The following is a 17,419-nucleotide window of genomic DNA, read 5'->3' as shown; positions in this document are numbered from 1 at the left end:
GGTGATGTTCAGGGCTTACTCCTGGCTATGTGCTCAGAAATCGCTCCTGGCTTGGGGGACCATATGTGTCACCAGGGGATCGAACCGAGGTCAGTCTTGGGTCAGCTGTGTGCAAGGCAAATGCCTTACCGCTGCATCACTGCTCCGGCCCCAATGTCTTACATTTTTGAGAAAGTAGGGACTGAAATATTTCTCTTGAGCTGCACCCCAGTATCTCACACCATTTATTTAGAAACTATCTTCTGATATTCCTTCCTTGCTCCTTAGGAATTTTCTTGGTTTAACTCTTGTCAATGCCATTAGCTATCTACTTTCACTTTCATGTGGAATCTTTCACAGAGTTGAAACCCCTTTGGACATGTATTATAGGATTGGTGTTATCTTCTACAATCTGTGGGTAAATTCTCAGTGTGGAGGGTTGCAATATTTAAAAAATTAACTCTGATTACTATAGCAAAGCACTGTTAGGAAATATATGAACTGTTTTATAGTATGGACTATCGAAGTAAAGTACACATAGCATAGAGACTTCTTCATTTGAACTCCAGCCCCATTACCCAACTATATGAATTTAAATGAAACTAAAATTTTCTCAGTTTTCCTATCTGTAAAATGAGGAAATAATCTTATTTTATAGGTTTGTTGTGAGGGTTAAATGAGTCAAAACATGTAAACAGCAATGAGAATAGTGAGGCATGCAGTAGGCATTGTGTTTGCTACTTATTAAAAATATACCTCACTTAATATAAATGAAAGCCAAAACAAAATTTGTGGGAGGTCACGTCTGGTTGTTCTCAAGGCTTACTTCAGTCTCTGTGCTTGGGGTGGAACTGGGGTCTGCCACATGCAAGGCAAGCATCTAAATCCTCTGTCCTCTTCCCATTCCCATCATTTTTTTAAAGCAAATTTCACACTGATAACATTCCCACTGCTAAAACTTGAAATATACCCCAGCACTCCACATTCTCTCCACTTAAAAACAAGAAAGCTCTCCTCTCTCCATTCTCACTCTCTTCTATTTCTCTACTCTCAAATACTGAGACTTTTCTGGAGACCCAGCTTCTTTTGAGGCTGACACTTGCTGAAATTTGGTGAGAGAGGAGAGGAGAGGAGAGGAGAGGAGAGGAGAGGAGAGGAGAGGAGAGGAGAGGGGAGAGCGAGGAGAGATGAGGGAGGAGAGGTGAGGAAGAGTGAGAGGAGAGGAGAGGAGGGGAGGGGAGAGGAGGGGAGAGGAGGGGAGGAGGATGAGGAAGGGGAGGGGAGGGGAGGGGCGGGGGAGGGGAGGGGGGAGGGGAGAGGAGGGGAGAGGAGGGGAGAGGAGGGGAGAGGAGGGGATGAGGAGGGGTGGAGGGGAGGGGAGGGGAGAGGAGGGGAGAGGAGGGGAGGGGGAGGGAGAGGAGAGGAGGGGAGAGGAGGGGAGAGGAGAGGAGAGGAGGGGAGAGGAGGGAGAGGAGAGGAGAGGAGGGGAGAGGAGAGGAGGGGAGAGGAGGGGAGGGGAGGGGAGGGGAGGGGAGAGGAGGGGAGAGGAGGGGAGAGGAGGGGAGAGGAGGGGAGAGGAGGGGAGAGGAGGGGAGAGGAGGGGAGGGGAGGGGAGAGGAGGGAGAGGAGGGGAGGGGAGGGGAGAGGAGAGGAGGGGAGAGGAGGGGAGAGGAGAGGAGGAGGAGGGGAGAGGAGGGGAGAGGAGAGTGGAGAGGAGGGGAGAGGAGAGGAGGGGAGAGGAGGGGAGGGGAGGGGAGGGGAGAGGAGGGGAGGGGAGGGGAGGGGAGGGGAGGGGAGAGGAGGGGAGGGGAGAAGAGAGAGAGGAGAGGAGGGGAGGAGGAGGGAGAGGAGAGGAGAGGAGGGGAGAGGAGGGGAGAGAGGAGAGGAGGGAGAGGAGAGAGGGGAGAGGAGGGGAAGAGGAGGGGAGGGGAGGGGAGAGGAGGGGACTGGGAGAGGAGGGGAGGGGAGGGGAGGAGGGGAGAGGAGGGGGGAGGAGGGGAGGAGGGATGGGGAGGGGAGAGGAGAGGAGGGGAGAGAGAGGAGAGGAGGGGAGGGGAGGGGGAGGGGAGAGAGAGGAGGGGAGGGGAGGGGAGAGGAGGGGAGGGGAGGGAGGGGAGGGGAGAGGAGGGGAGGGGAGGGGAGAGGAGAGGAGAGGAGAGGAGGGGAGGGGAGGGGAGAGGAGAGGAGAGGAGGGGAGAGAGAGGAGGGGAGGGGAGGGGAGAGGAGGGAGGGGAGGGGAGGGGAGGGGAGAGGAGGGGAGAGGGGAGGGGAGGGGGGGAGGGAGACGGAGACGGAGGTGGGGGAAGAAGGAGAGAGAGAGAGAGAGAGAGAGAGAGGAGAGAGAGAGAGAGAGAGTTAGTTTGCATGTGTCCCAGTATAAGAGCTGCAAAGGGCCAGAGGATGGATGGATGGATGGATGGTATGGATGGATGGATGGATGGATGGATGGATGGATGGATGGATGGATGGACGGACAGACGGGTGGATGGATGAATGGATGGAACACAGCAACTCTGCACTCTCATTTGCCCAAGAAAGCTTCTGAAGAGTTGGGACCTAGAATCTCTGTGCTTCCTTAAAAAATACCAGAATTCTGGGGCTGGAGAGGTGGTGCTAGAGGTAAGACGTCTGCCTTGCAAGCTAGCCTAGGACGGACCCGCGGTTTCAACACCCCGCCCCCCGCATCCCATATGGTCCCCTCAAGTCAGGGGTGATTTTTTGTTTGAGCACGTAGCTAGGAGTAACCTCTGAGCGTTAAATGGGTGTGGCCACAACAAGCAAACAAACAATACCGGAATTCTTTCACTGTGGAATACAGTCATAGGCCAAGGGACTCTTACCTTGATATCAGAACTGAGTTGTTGAGTTTGTTGCATCCTGCAATTTTCCAGGTGATAATTAGCCCATCTTAGCAGGAGATCCTCAGGTGAGAGCTTCATCAAATCTTCCAAGCTTTCACCTTCTCTCAAAGTGCAATCAAAGCTAAAGAAGCACAGATAAACAAAGATAAATTAACACAGGGATGCAAGGGTATTGGGATGGGGTTTGGACCGGGGATATCATTAGGAATTTCACTGACCTCTGCTGGAAGCCAAAGGAATTGAATTATCACTGCTTTTTGGAATAGAACTTTCTGATGGAAAGAATACCTTAATATACTCCCTAAAGGTGCTGTATCGCATTATGAATTACATATACAATTATCTATATTTCAGTGGAGAATACAAGGCAGCAGTAATGCCTGAATTTAAAAAACCATGGCAGAACCACAGAATAGCCAAGGCTACTGGCTCAAAATACTGAGTGTTCCAGGTGATGCTTTCATGATATGGCAACAGCTTTGCTTTTAGGAGATCAATTTGTAATAATGACAATGTACTTTTGTCTATTCCTGTAGGAGTCTTTATATTTTCAAATGCTTGCTTGCATAATTATAGCAGTTCAAAAATGTAATCAACTCTTTCCTCTGTTTTCTCAGATGAATAAATATTTTTTGCTCTGCCAGAAGGTTTATATTTAGCTAGAATCATTATTTGCAAATCAATATTTCTTCCTGTGAGTTCTTTTTTGTTTTGTTTTAATGTTTTAGTTCCGGCAGTGCTCAGGAATTACTCCTGGCACTGCACTCAGAAATCACTCCTGGCAAGCTCAGGGGACCATACAGGATGCCAGGAATTTAACTCGGATCCATCCTAGGAGGGCAGTATGCAAGGCAAGTGCCCTACCGCTGTGCTATCACTCTAGCTTGTCCTTCCTGTGAGTTCTAAGTTCTCTATTTGCTTTCCTTTCCTTTTCTTTTCTATATTTTGTTTAACATATTGGTTTAACAATGGTACTGGGGGTGAGAGATAATATAGAAGTAAAACTTTTGCCTTGCATTCAACTGACCCTGGTTATTTCCGCAGCACTATCAGAAATGACTCCTGAGCACAGTATCAACAATAAGCCCTGAACATCACTGGGTGTAGCCCAGAAGCCAAAATTTTAAACATGGTACCCTTGTATTTTTCATTGGTTATTGTGATTTGGAAATAGAAAAATGTGTATTTTCATGTGTATAAAATGCATATGTAGTTTGATATATATGTATATATACATACTTTATAAATCACTATCTCTATATACCTAGTTACCTTTTGGATATAAAAGTAAAATTTAAATATAGAAATAATATTGGTACAATCTATACTGAAAACTAAAGGGTAACATGTGCTTTTTATCAAAATAAAACATATCTAAAGGACCAGCTGCTGTTTAAATGTAGTTATGTTGCTAAGTGCAGAGAGAAAAACTGGCAGCTAAATACGTGAATGAGACCACTGGAATCTTAAAAGCTTGGTATTAGTGAAAGACATGAAGTTTTTCCTACCCTGGTGCAACCTTCGTAGTATAAGAATGTGAATCACTTCATACAACACATATCTAAAACAGTAAAATGGGGAGTCATGGACATACATGCTCAGTGCTCTGTGAGGTCTTGAAATTGATCTTGACACTCACTAAAAAAGAATCTAATTGGTTATTAAGTTTCCTAAAGGCAGACTGGACTTGGAAAAGCTCTTGAGCTTAGCAATGCCAGACAGCTACACTCTCAGGCAAGCTTTATTGTTAGCCTGTGGTCCTTAAAAAGCCTTTGCTGTCTTTTGGTCTGGTTAGGGACAGATAGAATCTATTACATTAAGTACCACCATTACCGAGGCTCTGTGTAGTTTTTTTTTTTTTTTTTGAAGTGAGATGTTTCTAGCTGACATCTGCCTTCAACAGCTCCTATGATGCACATTAATGAAAGTCTTGGCCATCATGTTTGGGAATGTGTTCATACCTTCATTTCTGCTGATTTCAATGTCAGCAAACAACCCAATCTTGATGACTTGCCATAGAAGTCCCAGCACCAGGTAAGGCCTTGCCTTCTTTTAAGTCTTCAGGCCCCCAATGTTAACCACGTGGCAATCCAATGGCTGAGGCAGAGTTCAGAGCTAGGTTCAGATTTTCCTGAGGGAGAAAAAAACATGCAGGTGTTGTTCTTGATTTTTCAGATGTCTAAATAATTACTAAGGGCATCAGCTACAATGTTTTCCTACCTGAAAAAGTTAAAAGGCCTAGAGACATACTCTTCATTAGATTTTAAGTTGAAGAAAAGACATGGAAGTAATCATTACAAGAGAAGAAAAGGTTCAGTAATCCCATACAAACCAAATCAGCACCTTGAGCTGAATACCCGGTCATAATGAAGCTAATGGGTGCTAGAATTTCCCATCTTGTCTGTGGTGGGGCCTGCACACCAAGCCTTTCCATTAGCCAAGTACAGGGGGCATTTTTGAGGGAAGTCATTGTCTTGTCACTGGCTATTATTAGTAATATAACTGCTGATGTAATTCAAAGTCATAAAAGAGGAGCAAATGGCTTTTGACCTTCAAACTGGTTGCTAAGGGAATGGCAAAGATACAAAACCAAATTGATGGAAAAAGATAGCAGAGTTTTTACTGGGGCAATTTATTGAATATCTTGACTACTTAAGTATAAACATTCTTACATAACACACATACACTATAGATGATATATTCTTCCAACCAACAACAAGATATGTAACTCATGCATTTGGAGTAGAGTCAATACAATTTTTAGTCTAGACTATTTTCTACTTGGGTTCATAAAGAAGATGTTAAACTATTAGAGGTAGAGTTGGGTATTTTTATGACATAAAGAAACAACAGAACACAAGTCACCAGTGATGGAAAGGTACTATCAGAAGAAAAGTGAGTAATAAACACCATTTATATGGATAGCAAAGATGATGGTAGATTTAACTTTTAGTGCATCTATACATTCATGGTTATACTCTTTTTAGCAACCACTTCTCCCTTTTAAAGGCATCCATGGTTAAATTTAAACAGGATGTCATACCCTATTGTCAAAAGAAGGAGGCACACTTGTGGGAAAAGAATAGCAGTCATGTTAAAATATTGAAACCTCACATAAAACTACAATTTACTTATTGCAACTTACTATTCAGTTAATCCACAAACTGATGGAATAAAAGCAAGTGATATTTATCACACCCAGGCTGTGGCCAACAGGCCAACATGCTATGAAGGCTGTGGAGCTTCCTGTTTTTACCTCCTTCTTAGAAAGGTTTGCTGATCTTATCAGCTTATTTTTTCAGCTTAAAAAGCAGTATACTTGGCATCAAGTCAAGGGTATATTACCAGGGGAAGTTTCAGTTTAAAGTTCAACAAAGATGAACTGTATTCATAAGTGGTAGAAACTTAAGTAGTAACAAAAGTGGCCCACCTACTAATACTCTACCAACTGTCACTCCTTCCCTTGCTCCACCCACTCTAATTGAAGAAAACTCAAATGGAGTCTCTCTAATTGTTAATTACAACAGGTCATCACTTAGGTGAGGCAGATGGAGGTGGGGAGATGTCTGTGCACCTGACAAATGCTGAATCAGCACCAAGTGCTTATCTATTCCAAGCACAATGAAGTAATAAAAGGAAGACAAACCTGTATGGTGAATGGGGTGAGTTTCTTCTTGTTGATTGTTCTTTCATCAATTGTATCTGGCACTGACAAGTTGATCATTTTACTGAAAGAGAAACAATCAACTAAAAGAAATTGTACTTCTAAATAACAGAGTGCAATTGCACTGGAATTAAATTTGAGGGTCTAGAAAAAAGGGTTAAAAGGCTGTAGCATATGCTTGATCCTCAGTTCTGCACAGTCCCCAGAGCAATCTAGGAGCTTCCCCCAAACACCAAAACAGATAGAGAGCCTGGGCACTGAAGTTATGGCAAAAAAACAAACCAAAAGTTCTCATAATACTCAGGAAGCAAGAAACATAATCTGTGCCACCAGAATTTAATTATAAAATCAGTTATATATCTTGACTATGTTTATAATATTAATGGGAAAAGATTCATATCCCTTGAGTCATACTAATATATTTGAGCAGGAAATAAAGACCTTACTTCTTATTTACAAAAAAAAGTTGTAAAATTATCTTGGTTCCTTTAGCATGTTAGGAAATTCTAGGTAGGTAATCAAAGCATTTTTTTTTATTTTTAGGACACACCTGGCATCACTCAGGGGTTACTCCTGGCTTTAGGCTCAGAAATCACTCCTGGCAGGCTCGGGGGACCATATGGGATGCCGGAATTCAAACCATCATCCTTCTGTATGCAAGGCAAACGCACTACCTTCATGTTACCTCTCTGGCCCCTGTTGTTGTTGTTTATTTTGGAACTGCTCAGGGTGTACTCCTGGATTTGTGCTCAGGGATCACTCCTGGCAGACTCAGGGGAACATATTGTGGTGCTGGGAATTTAACACAAGTTGGCCACATGCAAGACAGTGACCTATCCACTCAGGCCCCTATATTTTATTTCTTAGCCCTGATAGTGGTCCTAGTCTATTTTATATACTAGATGAGCTGTGAATATTTCAGAGAATATATTGCCCATATTTCTATTAAACACAATCAAACTATTCTTTCAATTACATGATAAAATGTCTTATATGCCTCTTTAGTTATTATTATATTAGAATACAATATTATTATTGTTTTATTATATTATATTAAAGTATTATTTTTTAGAAAATTTGTTCACATAAGTACATTGATCAGATATTCATCCAAAGCTAGTGGTCAATTTTTGAGAAATGCTTTTATCTAAGTAATTGATTTAAGATTCAATGAGATATAAAACATTTTCTTAAATCACTTCAAGTTTGATGAAAAAAGTTAAAAAAATAAAAAGGAATAATAACAAAATTTATTAATAAATTGAGTATGACGGTTTCTTTTTATAATGATAAATCAGAATATTTTATCCCTGAAAATTATAAGCACTACCGCCATTACCTTTTATTGTGGTTGCTTTTTAAAACTGTATTTCTATGACATTATCTTATGTTGATTATATGATCGCAGACCTATATGCTAAAGGTATTTTACTGTAATTTGACCAACTTAATACTTTGCAAAATATGAAACTATAAGTAGTGAACCTGAAAGGTGGTGAAAAAGTAATTTTAAAAATATATGGAGACTGGAACCAGAGTGGGCAGAGCGGTAGGGCATTTGCCTTACATGCAGAGCCAGGAGTAAACCCTGAATGCCGCTGGGTGTTGCCCAAAAACCAAAAGGGGGGGGCTGATGAGAGAACTCTATGGACTTGAACACGTCTTTGCATATGGGGGTGCCTGGGTCGGATCACTGAACTATTGGCATCAACAGTTCATCACAAAGCTGGGAGTAGCCTCCAAAAACAGCCTTTCCTGAACAGTGGCCACTCCAAAATTAATAAAGTATGGGAGTGGGCATCCCATTCTGGGGCTGTCTACATCCCAGCTCTGTGTGTAATATCATCTTTGTGGCCATTTGTCTCAACCATTTTTTTCTGTATGACACAACATTCCTTTTTCTCACTCAGTAAAATTATTTTACTTCACATATATGCACACAAGTATGGGGTACAGGGGAGATGGTTCACCAGTCATAGGCATATGCTTTGCTTTTATTAGAGCTGAATTCAAACCCTGGCACTTCATTATCTCAAGAAAACCACCAGATATAGCTCTGGAGCAGTGGTCCTCAAACTATGGCCCGCGGGCTACATATTGTATTTGTATCTGTTTTTTTTTTTCTTCATTGCAAAATAAGATATATGCAGTGTGCATAAGAATTCGTTCATAAGTTTTGTTTTTACTATAGTCAGACCCTCCAATGGTCTGAGGGACAGTGAACTGGCCCCCTGTTTAAAAAGTTTGAGGACCCCTGCTCTGGAGGGTCTCAAGCACCAACAGAGGTGGTCCAGGTAGTCCTGCAGGGAACTGGCAGCACCACATCCTTGGGTTGCAGCATTGAGTACTGATTCCATTGACTGAATATTGTAGGGGCAAACCCCTGGGTCTCTTGAGCAGCACCTTGGAGACTTTTATGAAAAATAAATAAAAGCTATATGAGGGTGTGGGGAAAACTTTAATACTATTGTAAAAAATGTTTTATATAAAAGGGAATGTTTTAAATAAAACTTTTAAGTATATGCTATTTGTATATTATTGTTTATATCAAATGTAGAGATAATATATGTGGATCTGAAAAGCTATAAAACAGGTCAAAAAGGACATTGTAATGGTATTTAAAATATTACAGACTATTCTTTATGAATTCAGTGAAGGAGACCAGAATGAGAATATAGGGGTGAAGATGAAGGTGCTTGTCTTACATGAGACTAACACTAGATAGCCTGGTTCAGCCCCCAGTACTGTATATGGGTCCCAGTTATGATGATCCAGGGTCACTCCAAGCACAGAGCCAGGAATAATTCCTGAGCATCTCTGGGTGTGGCTGAACTCCCCCTTCATAGAAAAATAAAAGAATTCAATGGAGGAAACAATCACTGGAAATGAATAGATTGTAAATTTCCATGATAATTTTATTTATTGGAGAAGGTATAAGGACAAACAGTTTTAAAAAATAGAATAAAAGTCAAAAGCCATCATTATAATCAAGTGTGTAGTGAGAAATGCAACCAGGCAGCCATTCATGCGAAATTTTCTATGTGAGTTGGTGGTTTGGAAAAGTAAATCTACAAGGAGAGTAGAGAAGTTGGGGGTAAAGAAAGAAGGTCATTGGCACAAAACTAAGGATTTAGGACCTGAGCCTGTAGACCAAGATTGTGATACATTTTTCAAGCTTTTTAACCTTTTAAAAAAGAAACATCATGTGCTATCAAAGCGATAGCACAGCAGTAGGGCATTTGCCTTGCCTGTGGCTGATCCAGGATGGACCTTGGTTCGATCCCTGGCATCCCATATGGTCCCCAAGCCAGGAGTGATTTCTGAGCATATAGCCAGGAGTATCCCTTGAAGGCTACAGGGTGTGGCCCAAAAAAGCAAAAACAAACAAACAAACAAACAAAAAACAAAATAAAAAAAAGAAAAAGAAAAAGAAACATTGTTAACTTGAATAAGTAAAGTACCAAAAGCAGAATATCTTTAGGCAGATGATATGTGGGTGCCAAAAGCTCAAAATTGCACCCATCCAATCTTCTTTTCAAATCCTGAGTTCACTTGAGACTGGACATTTTAAACCTCTTCACTAGTACCAGGTCTTATGGCAATAGACAAGCTACTAAAGTCAAAGCTGTAGAGGCATTGCCAAATACATCTTGAATTGACCAACTGTATTTGGTCAATTTGATAAATAAAAAATATTTATCCTTATCCTTGTATTGTGCACAAATTAGATTTTTGAGTTATAGATTTATGGACACTATTCAAAAGTCCATTCGCTTAAATAAACTGCTTGAATTGCTTCAATTATCAATGATCAAATTTCAATTCCCAAGCTGCTATTCTCAATTATATCTGCTTTCATGGTAGGTTACCCTCAGATGAAGCAAAATTACATCTATCTGAAAAATAATTGCTTTTAATCTTACTATATCTCTAGATATTTGTGCTTATATCCATACTGTGCTTTCCTTTCCTCTATCTAAGCAATGGAAGTTTGAAGTTCTTATTATGACTAGATTTTTATTATTGTTTTTTAGGCCACACCCAATGGTGCTCAGGGGTTACTCCTGGTTTTGCACACAGGGGTCATGCTTGGCAGTGCTCAGGGTACTATATGAAATGCTAGGGATCGAACCCAGGTAGGCCACATGCAAGGCAAATGTCCTATCCACTGTACTATTGTTCCAGCACCTTTGACTTGATTTTGAGATTACTTTGCTTAGAGTTGTATTTATCAACCAGGAGCCATATGACTTCCTGTTACCCCAGGATACTTGCAAGGGGGCCAGTCACAGGTAAAAATCAAATGAATGAAGGGCCATATCACAAGACATTATGGGCCATAAATAGGATAATGGGGATGGGTTACAGCAATTAAAGTCAGGAAGAGTTCATAGTAGGAAGAGGTTGAGAAACACTGATCTACAGAAGCATTTTAGATTCAGCTCAGCTCCAAAAGTCCAAAATAAGTGTACTTTATTGTTGGTATATTAGAAGATTCTAGGTAAAGTTTTGGAAACTAAAGATGAAGTGATATTTACCAAAGCACAATGCCATCACCAACAGCATTGAAGAGATCATCTGTATTTGGATTCATTGGGATGACATGCTGACAATCAAGGTCATTTTCCAGGGCTTTGTTAATCCAGTTGACAAAGGCATACTTCTCTTCCTCTATAAATGATTAAAATGCTTATTTGCAAAGTGAAATATGATATAAATAAAATTAGACACATGAATTCTCAAGACAAAGAGAAATAGTGCAAAGTTAATCATTATTCAATCATTCCACATTTATTGATTTATAAAACTTAACTGGCATGGGAAATATGCACAGAATCTCTCTTCACTCCAAACTATAAAATATACAACAAGGAAGTGCCTGAGAGATAACTCAAAAGGCTGACCAAATACTTTTTTGTAGGAGAGGAGTCCTGGGTTCAGTTCCTACTCACTGACGCATGAGTGATCTCTGAGTATAAAGCCAGAGAAAGCCTATGCGCATCACCTACTATGCACATCACCTAATGTGGTCCCAAAACAAAATGGAATGGACTTAAAATTATATATGTAAATATATTATATAAGAAGTAAATATGTGCATATATTTATGAAAAACATGTATTATAAAACAACTATATATAATTTAAACATGAATGTGGCCTATTACAGAATAAAATTCAGTCCTGTTGATTTTAATGTGGGATGAATAGGCTTGTGTATGTGGCTCAAGGGTAGAGAACATACCTGACATGTTTGAGGCCCTGAGTTTGAACCCTAATAACACACAAATATTAAAAAAAAATCTAAAAATGTGGGATAGTACAGACAAGGTTTTTTTTATTGCTGAACCTCTTTATTAATGATAATATATTGCTACTAAACCCATGATACAATTATTCCTCATATTTGTAAAGATGTCAGATGTTGTTCTAAATTTTAATAAGATCTCAAGATACAATACAATACAATAGTTTCCCTGAGAAGAATTGTGTCCCAAAATTTTCAGAAATACTACTATAGCACATCATTGCCTTTAAAGATTCATAATCATATTGGCTTTTAATGTGCTTGTATTTAAAAATAAAAGGCTAAACTTTCTTTGTCTTAGTAATCATACTTAACTGTTAATGTATCTCGAAGATTAAATGAATTAAATTAAATTAATTGCAGAATTAAATTAAATTTTTCCATGACATGGAAGAATTCATTTTGGAAATTGTTAGAGTCCTGTCCTGTTTGGAAATTTCCATGGGGACTCCTAGATGATAACCTTCCAAATGAATGCAAAACTTTCTTTCAAAGCCATGAAAATACAATCTTTGGATTATTCAACATAAGGTAATCATGAAATTTGGAAGTAGAAGCCCGAGTAGCAAGTTTTTGTAATTGTTTTGTTACACTTTGGGGGTTTTGGACGATACCTGGTGGTGCTAGGGATTACTTGGGGTTACTCCTGGCTCTGTGCTCAGGGGCTATTACCAGCAATGCTGTTGGGAACCAAACTGGGTCAACAGCATGCATGCATGACAAATGCCTTAAGTCCTATACTACTTTTCTGACCCATATGAAAATCTACCAAGGAATTTTGGCATCATCAAATGTAATATCTAAAAAATGCAAATGAGATAATTTGGTAGAGGATCTCCACCTAGAACTTGAATAGTTTCTCTATTATATTGTGTACCTAGCATTGGTACACTTATATTCAGAATAGTACAGACTATGTTGGCAGTAACCTGATGTGAGCTGCTGTCTTTGTTTATCTCTTAAGTTTGAAAACTGTTTTTAGATACTTGGGTCCTATCCATAAAGCTCTCTCACCACCTTCCCTCTTTTTTCATCATCTCAACATTTTTTCCACCTTCACTGTCCAGCCATTAGTCTACATACCTGAGTATGAGTGCTGGGTGCCAACACTAGACTGTTCAGAGGTGCCTCCAATAGCACAAATCCCTTCCTTCTTATTAATTGCTTTTCTAAATGTCTTTGCAACTTCTGTGCTTTTTAGGCCATGAAAAACCTGCAAAAATACAAACCCATTATGCTGAGTCAAGTCAGGAGAGAGACATAATGACTTCCTTCATGTGTAGTACATGAAGAATCATAGTCGGACAACAACAAATGATCAAATGCAACAGCACCTGAGAACATGTCTATACCATTGGGCCTACCAATTGTAGGAGTTGTGGGTGAAAGGTGTATGGGAGGGACCCTGAAGCAATGTTGGAGAAGCAGACACTATGGTGGAGAGTGTGGTGCTTTCATTGCATGCATGAAAATCTACCATATATATGTATATATACATATATGTATATATATGTATATACAGTACTGTAAATCACAGTACCAAAATTAATTCTTTTTAATTGGGCTCAAAACACTCCAATCTATTACCCAGAAAACAATAAAGATCCTGTCATGTTGAAGTCTGGAGGGGTCATGTTGCTTTCTGGCTACTTTTCCAAGCAGAATAAAAGTCCCAAGTTTCAAAAGCATCTCTATATTCTGTAACATACTCACCTTGATAAACTCATCAAAGCTGATTCTCCCATCCTGGTCCAGATCACCTGTTGCCATCAGGTTTTCTGTTATTTCTCTCACTCTGTACCCGGGCAGAGGCAAGCAAGCAGCCTTGAACAAGTCATTCAACTCATTGCAGCTGATGTAGCCATTGCCATCAGTGTCTGGAAGGCAATCAAAATTTCAGGGCAATCCAGGAAAAAGCGGGAAGGAAGGTGAGAAAAGGTGGGGGTGGGTGCTATGGGGAGGAGCACCCTCATGCTAAGGATGACCTATGCAAGCAAGCATCAGGAGAGTCTGAATCTCCTAGAGCATCATTTGCAACACCCATGGTTTGACATTTCAAAAGAGGTTCTGTCAACAGACTCCAAGAGGAATCTTAGAAAAACAGGTGGAGAAAGAAGTCAAAGGCTTAGAGATAAAGAGTAAGAAAAGGTGTGGAATAGTCACAAAGAAAATAAAAAAAAAATAGAAAAGATAAATCTTGGGCACTATTAGTAGATAAAGTCACAGGTGAGAAAGGGTTTATATCCCATGTTTAGATGAAGAAGGGGCTATTTTCTTGAAGCATAGCTTTTAAAAATAAGTTTTCTCAGTTCCTCTAACCAACCTTCCAACTCTGCTAGCTCTGGCTCCTATTCCCATTTTTATTGTAAATATTCTGGAGCTTCTTTATAAAGAATGGAATACTACTCACCAACTTTGGCAAAAGCTTCTCTGAGCTCCAGCATTTCTTCATCGGACACAGATACTCTAGCCATTTTTTTTTAAAAAGTACTTTTAAACAGTAGATCTGCAAAGGGGAAACATGAGAAATGATTTGTACTTCCACATTTTTAAAAGTCTATATTAAGAAACAGTCCTCTGCACCCCTGACTATATCTTCCTAAAAGGTAAGAAATAGTCTTTTCTCTAACACTGTACCTGTTCATCTCCAAACATCTCTCAGCAGTGTCTCCCCATACTACACCACAGCCTGAGGAGGACAGAGGCTTTTCTCACTTTGAATGTAGGCAGGGTGATACTGCTTTGATTTTGGTGAAATGCTACAAAAGCCATACTACATAAGTAACTAGAAACTCATGCTTTCTTTCCTATCAGAAGCTTATTTTGGTATTTTGCCTCTTGCTTTTCAACGGCCACCCTGTGAGATGGTTGATCCATGTGAAGAAATTCTGGTTGTCTATTGTCCAAAACCAACCATATCAGCACTGTCTGTTCAGCAGGGGTTGGTCACAGAGAATGAGACATATATATGAGACAAACAAACACAAGAATAAAAGATTTAGGGCAGTCATCAGTGGCCCACAGATTGGTCATTGATTCAATATATCAATCTCCATCCCGGCTCCCAAAACATGAGTTATTAAACATGACATGAATTTAAGTTGGTATAGATATTTAGAACATTTAATAAACACATCAATATCCAATGGATACATGAAGAGCAGAGATGAGATATTTTATATCACAGATCAGCAGACACCCTTAAAGTTCACAGTAAAGTCATGATCCTTTTCTATTCTATTTTGCCTATCTTGTCCTCTCTGTCTAGAAGATTCTAAACTCTTTTATTCTATTCTTTCCAGTGTGCTACTCATTTATAGTTAAAGACTTAAGCTATTTATGCCCAGAGACTATTCCCCACCACAGGGTTGTGTTTTTGTTAGAGGAATGCTTGCTAAGATCCTAAAGACAGTCACCATAAGTGCCAGTCACCTCTCATAGAGGTTTGGAACATTCCAGCTCTTTTGAAAATTAACATTTCCATTGTCCCAGTTGAGGGGATGTGGAACAGAAGAAATGATCCTACTGAAAGCAGTTAACCAATAGAATTCAGAAAATGACAGTTTCTCAAATAAATACATTTTGAAATAGTTGTTATAAACATATAACAAAAATGTTTAAATTACATATTAGTTTTTTAATGATATGTCTTGATGTTTACATGTAAGAGTAATGTTTGCTGAAGCAACAGATACATTTTATTTACTTATTTTTTTTTGTTTATTTTTGGTTTGGGGACCACACCCAGCAGTACTCAGGGGTCACTCCTGGCTCTGCACTCAGAAATTGTTTCTGGCAAGCTCTGGGGACCATATAAGACGCCAGGATTCAAACCACTGTCCATCCTCGGTCAGCTGCATTCAAGGTAAACGCCCCACCCACCCACTATGCTATCATTCCAGCCCCAACAGATACATTTTATAACTTTAAAGGGAGTTAACAAAGTTCCTTAAGTATGTATGGGCGGATAAAGGGAAGCTGACCCTCTAATAATCCACCTATGGGAATGTGAGTGGTGTTTTTCAGTTCTCAGAAATGCAGTGTTGCTCAGATACTTAGAGCCAGTGTGGGTAATTTAATTCCCATGCATTACAACTTCCCTTAAAACATGTAGCAGACAGAAAAGATTTAAGAAATCTTGAAAATCTGAATAATTATAACTCTCTAAAAGATTCATCAACCTCTTAACACAGCGAAGTCAAATAGTGAGCCTTCAAGTGTTACAAATTCAAAGTTCTTCCATGTTTTAATAGTCAAAGTAACCAGATATACAGTGATTTCATTTAAAAGGTATTTGGGGAAAACTGAAGAAAAAGCTCAACAGGGTGAGCTTGCATGTCGAAGGTTTGGGTTTGATCCCAACATACATAGTCCCCTGAGTTCAGATAGGAGTGACCCCTCACAAACACCATCACAAAAAATGTGTATTAAAGACAGTATTATCAACAACTTAAGTTACTGTGATACTTTACTTTGCAGTTTTAGGCTCTCAGACATATCTAGAAAGAATCTCTTTCATCATTAGAATAAGCAGGTAGGCCTTGAAACCAATCTAACTTTGAGAAAAAGAGGAACCTATTCAATAATTTTTCACAACTCCTACATTTTAAGAATAAGGAAACTAAAGTTCCAATGAAATAAAGTTCCATATAAGCTCTCAATGTCTTGCTAGGATAGAGTTTATAAATGTAGCTCCTACTAAGCAGAGCAGGAAAAGTATAGCATTGGCATTAAGAGGACCATTAAGATTCATAACTGAGAAGAGACCTTTTAACTTATTGAACTGAATATAAAATTTTTCACTAAGTAGAGAAACAGAAAGAAGAGATAATTAATGTAAAAATATGCAGATCAGAATATTCCTCAGAAGATCCTTATTAGAGATAGGATGAAATATTAGGTACTTTACATAGTCTATTATAGTTTGCTTGGAAAATAATAAACCCAACTTAATTCCAGCACATTTTGAGGTATGGATTATCATATGCTATTACAATTCATAAGGATAATTGGCAAGGGTTTCATTTGGCAAATTATGGGCACCATAATGGGTGTGGACTCCTGGGAATTCCCAACAGAAAGGAGATGTGGTTGGGAAAGGAATGCCCCTTCCAGTGTGTGAATGAAGAGCTTTTTCAGATCTGTTTTAATCTCTCTTCTTGAAACAGGGCCCTCTCTGCATCATTCAACTATGTCCTGCCTGAACCATTTTAAAATCTTTTTCAAAGTGATGAATTTTGGAACCTTGTTTTGAATCACTGCCTGAATTTTAAATATAAGATGACAAATCTTAAATCAATCATTTAAGTTACATCTGGCCTCCAGTTATTCAGAGAGCACTTACATTTATTAAATCAATACTTAGTGAATCCCAAGGCACTTGGCCAAAGTAAAAACCAATTGTTCAATTTTATAACATTATTGTTGAAGATACAAGAAAATCAAATAACTTTCTTTTACCCCAAATAGAAAAAGCCATTTCTTTAAATCAAGAGCATTTTTGAGTCTGCTTAAGGTTGTTATTTCCCAGATAGGTAGTGAAAAAGGACTTCTGAGAATGACTTCTTATAATGAAAGCATCTGACTCCAGTTCCCTGAAGTCTGAATG

General features: G+C 39.5%; 1 protein-coding gene across 1 annotated transcript in view; it reads right to left on the bottom strand.

The window, feature by feature from the left end:
* Positions 1 to 14,285, bottom strand: part of LCP1 (lymphocyte cytosolic protein 1) — a 42,241-nt gene extending 27,956 nt beyond the window's left edge. The window contains 9 exon segments of the mRNA XM_049778897.1: positions 2,820 to 2,961; positions 3,250 to 3,262; positions 4,802 to 4,928; positions 4,930 to 4,971; positions 6,487 to 6,568; positions 11,043 to 11,175; positions 12,895 to 13,024; positions 13,525 to 13,688; positions 14,222 to 14,285. Of these exon segments, the coding sequence (XP_049634854.1) occupies positions 2,820 to 2,961; positions 3,250 to 3,262; positions 4,802 to 4,928; positions 4,930 to 4,971; positions 6,487 to 6,568; positions 11,043 to 11,175; positions 12,895 to 13,024; positions 13,525 to 13,688; positions 14,222 to 14,285 (897 nt within the window).
* Positions 14,286 to 17,419: the final 3,134 nt, after the last annotated feature.

Source organism: Suncus etruscus, chromosome 8 (genome assembly GCF_024139225.1).
Source record: "Suncus etruscus isolate mSunEtr1 chromosome 8, mSunEtr1.pri.cur, whole genome shotgun sequence".
NCBI classification, from domain to species: domain Eukaryota; kingdom Metazoa; phylum Chordata; class Mammalia; order Eulipotyphla; family Soricidae; genus Suncus; species Suncus etruscus.
The sequence above is the reverse complement of the archived record's forward strand: the minus strand, read 5'-3'. Positions and strand labels throughout refer to the sequence as shown.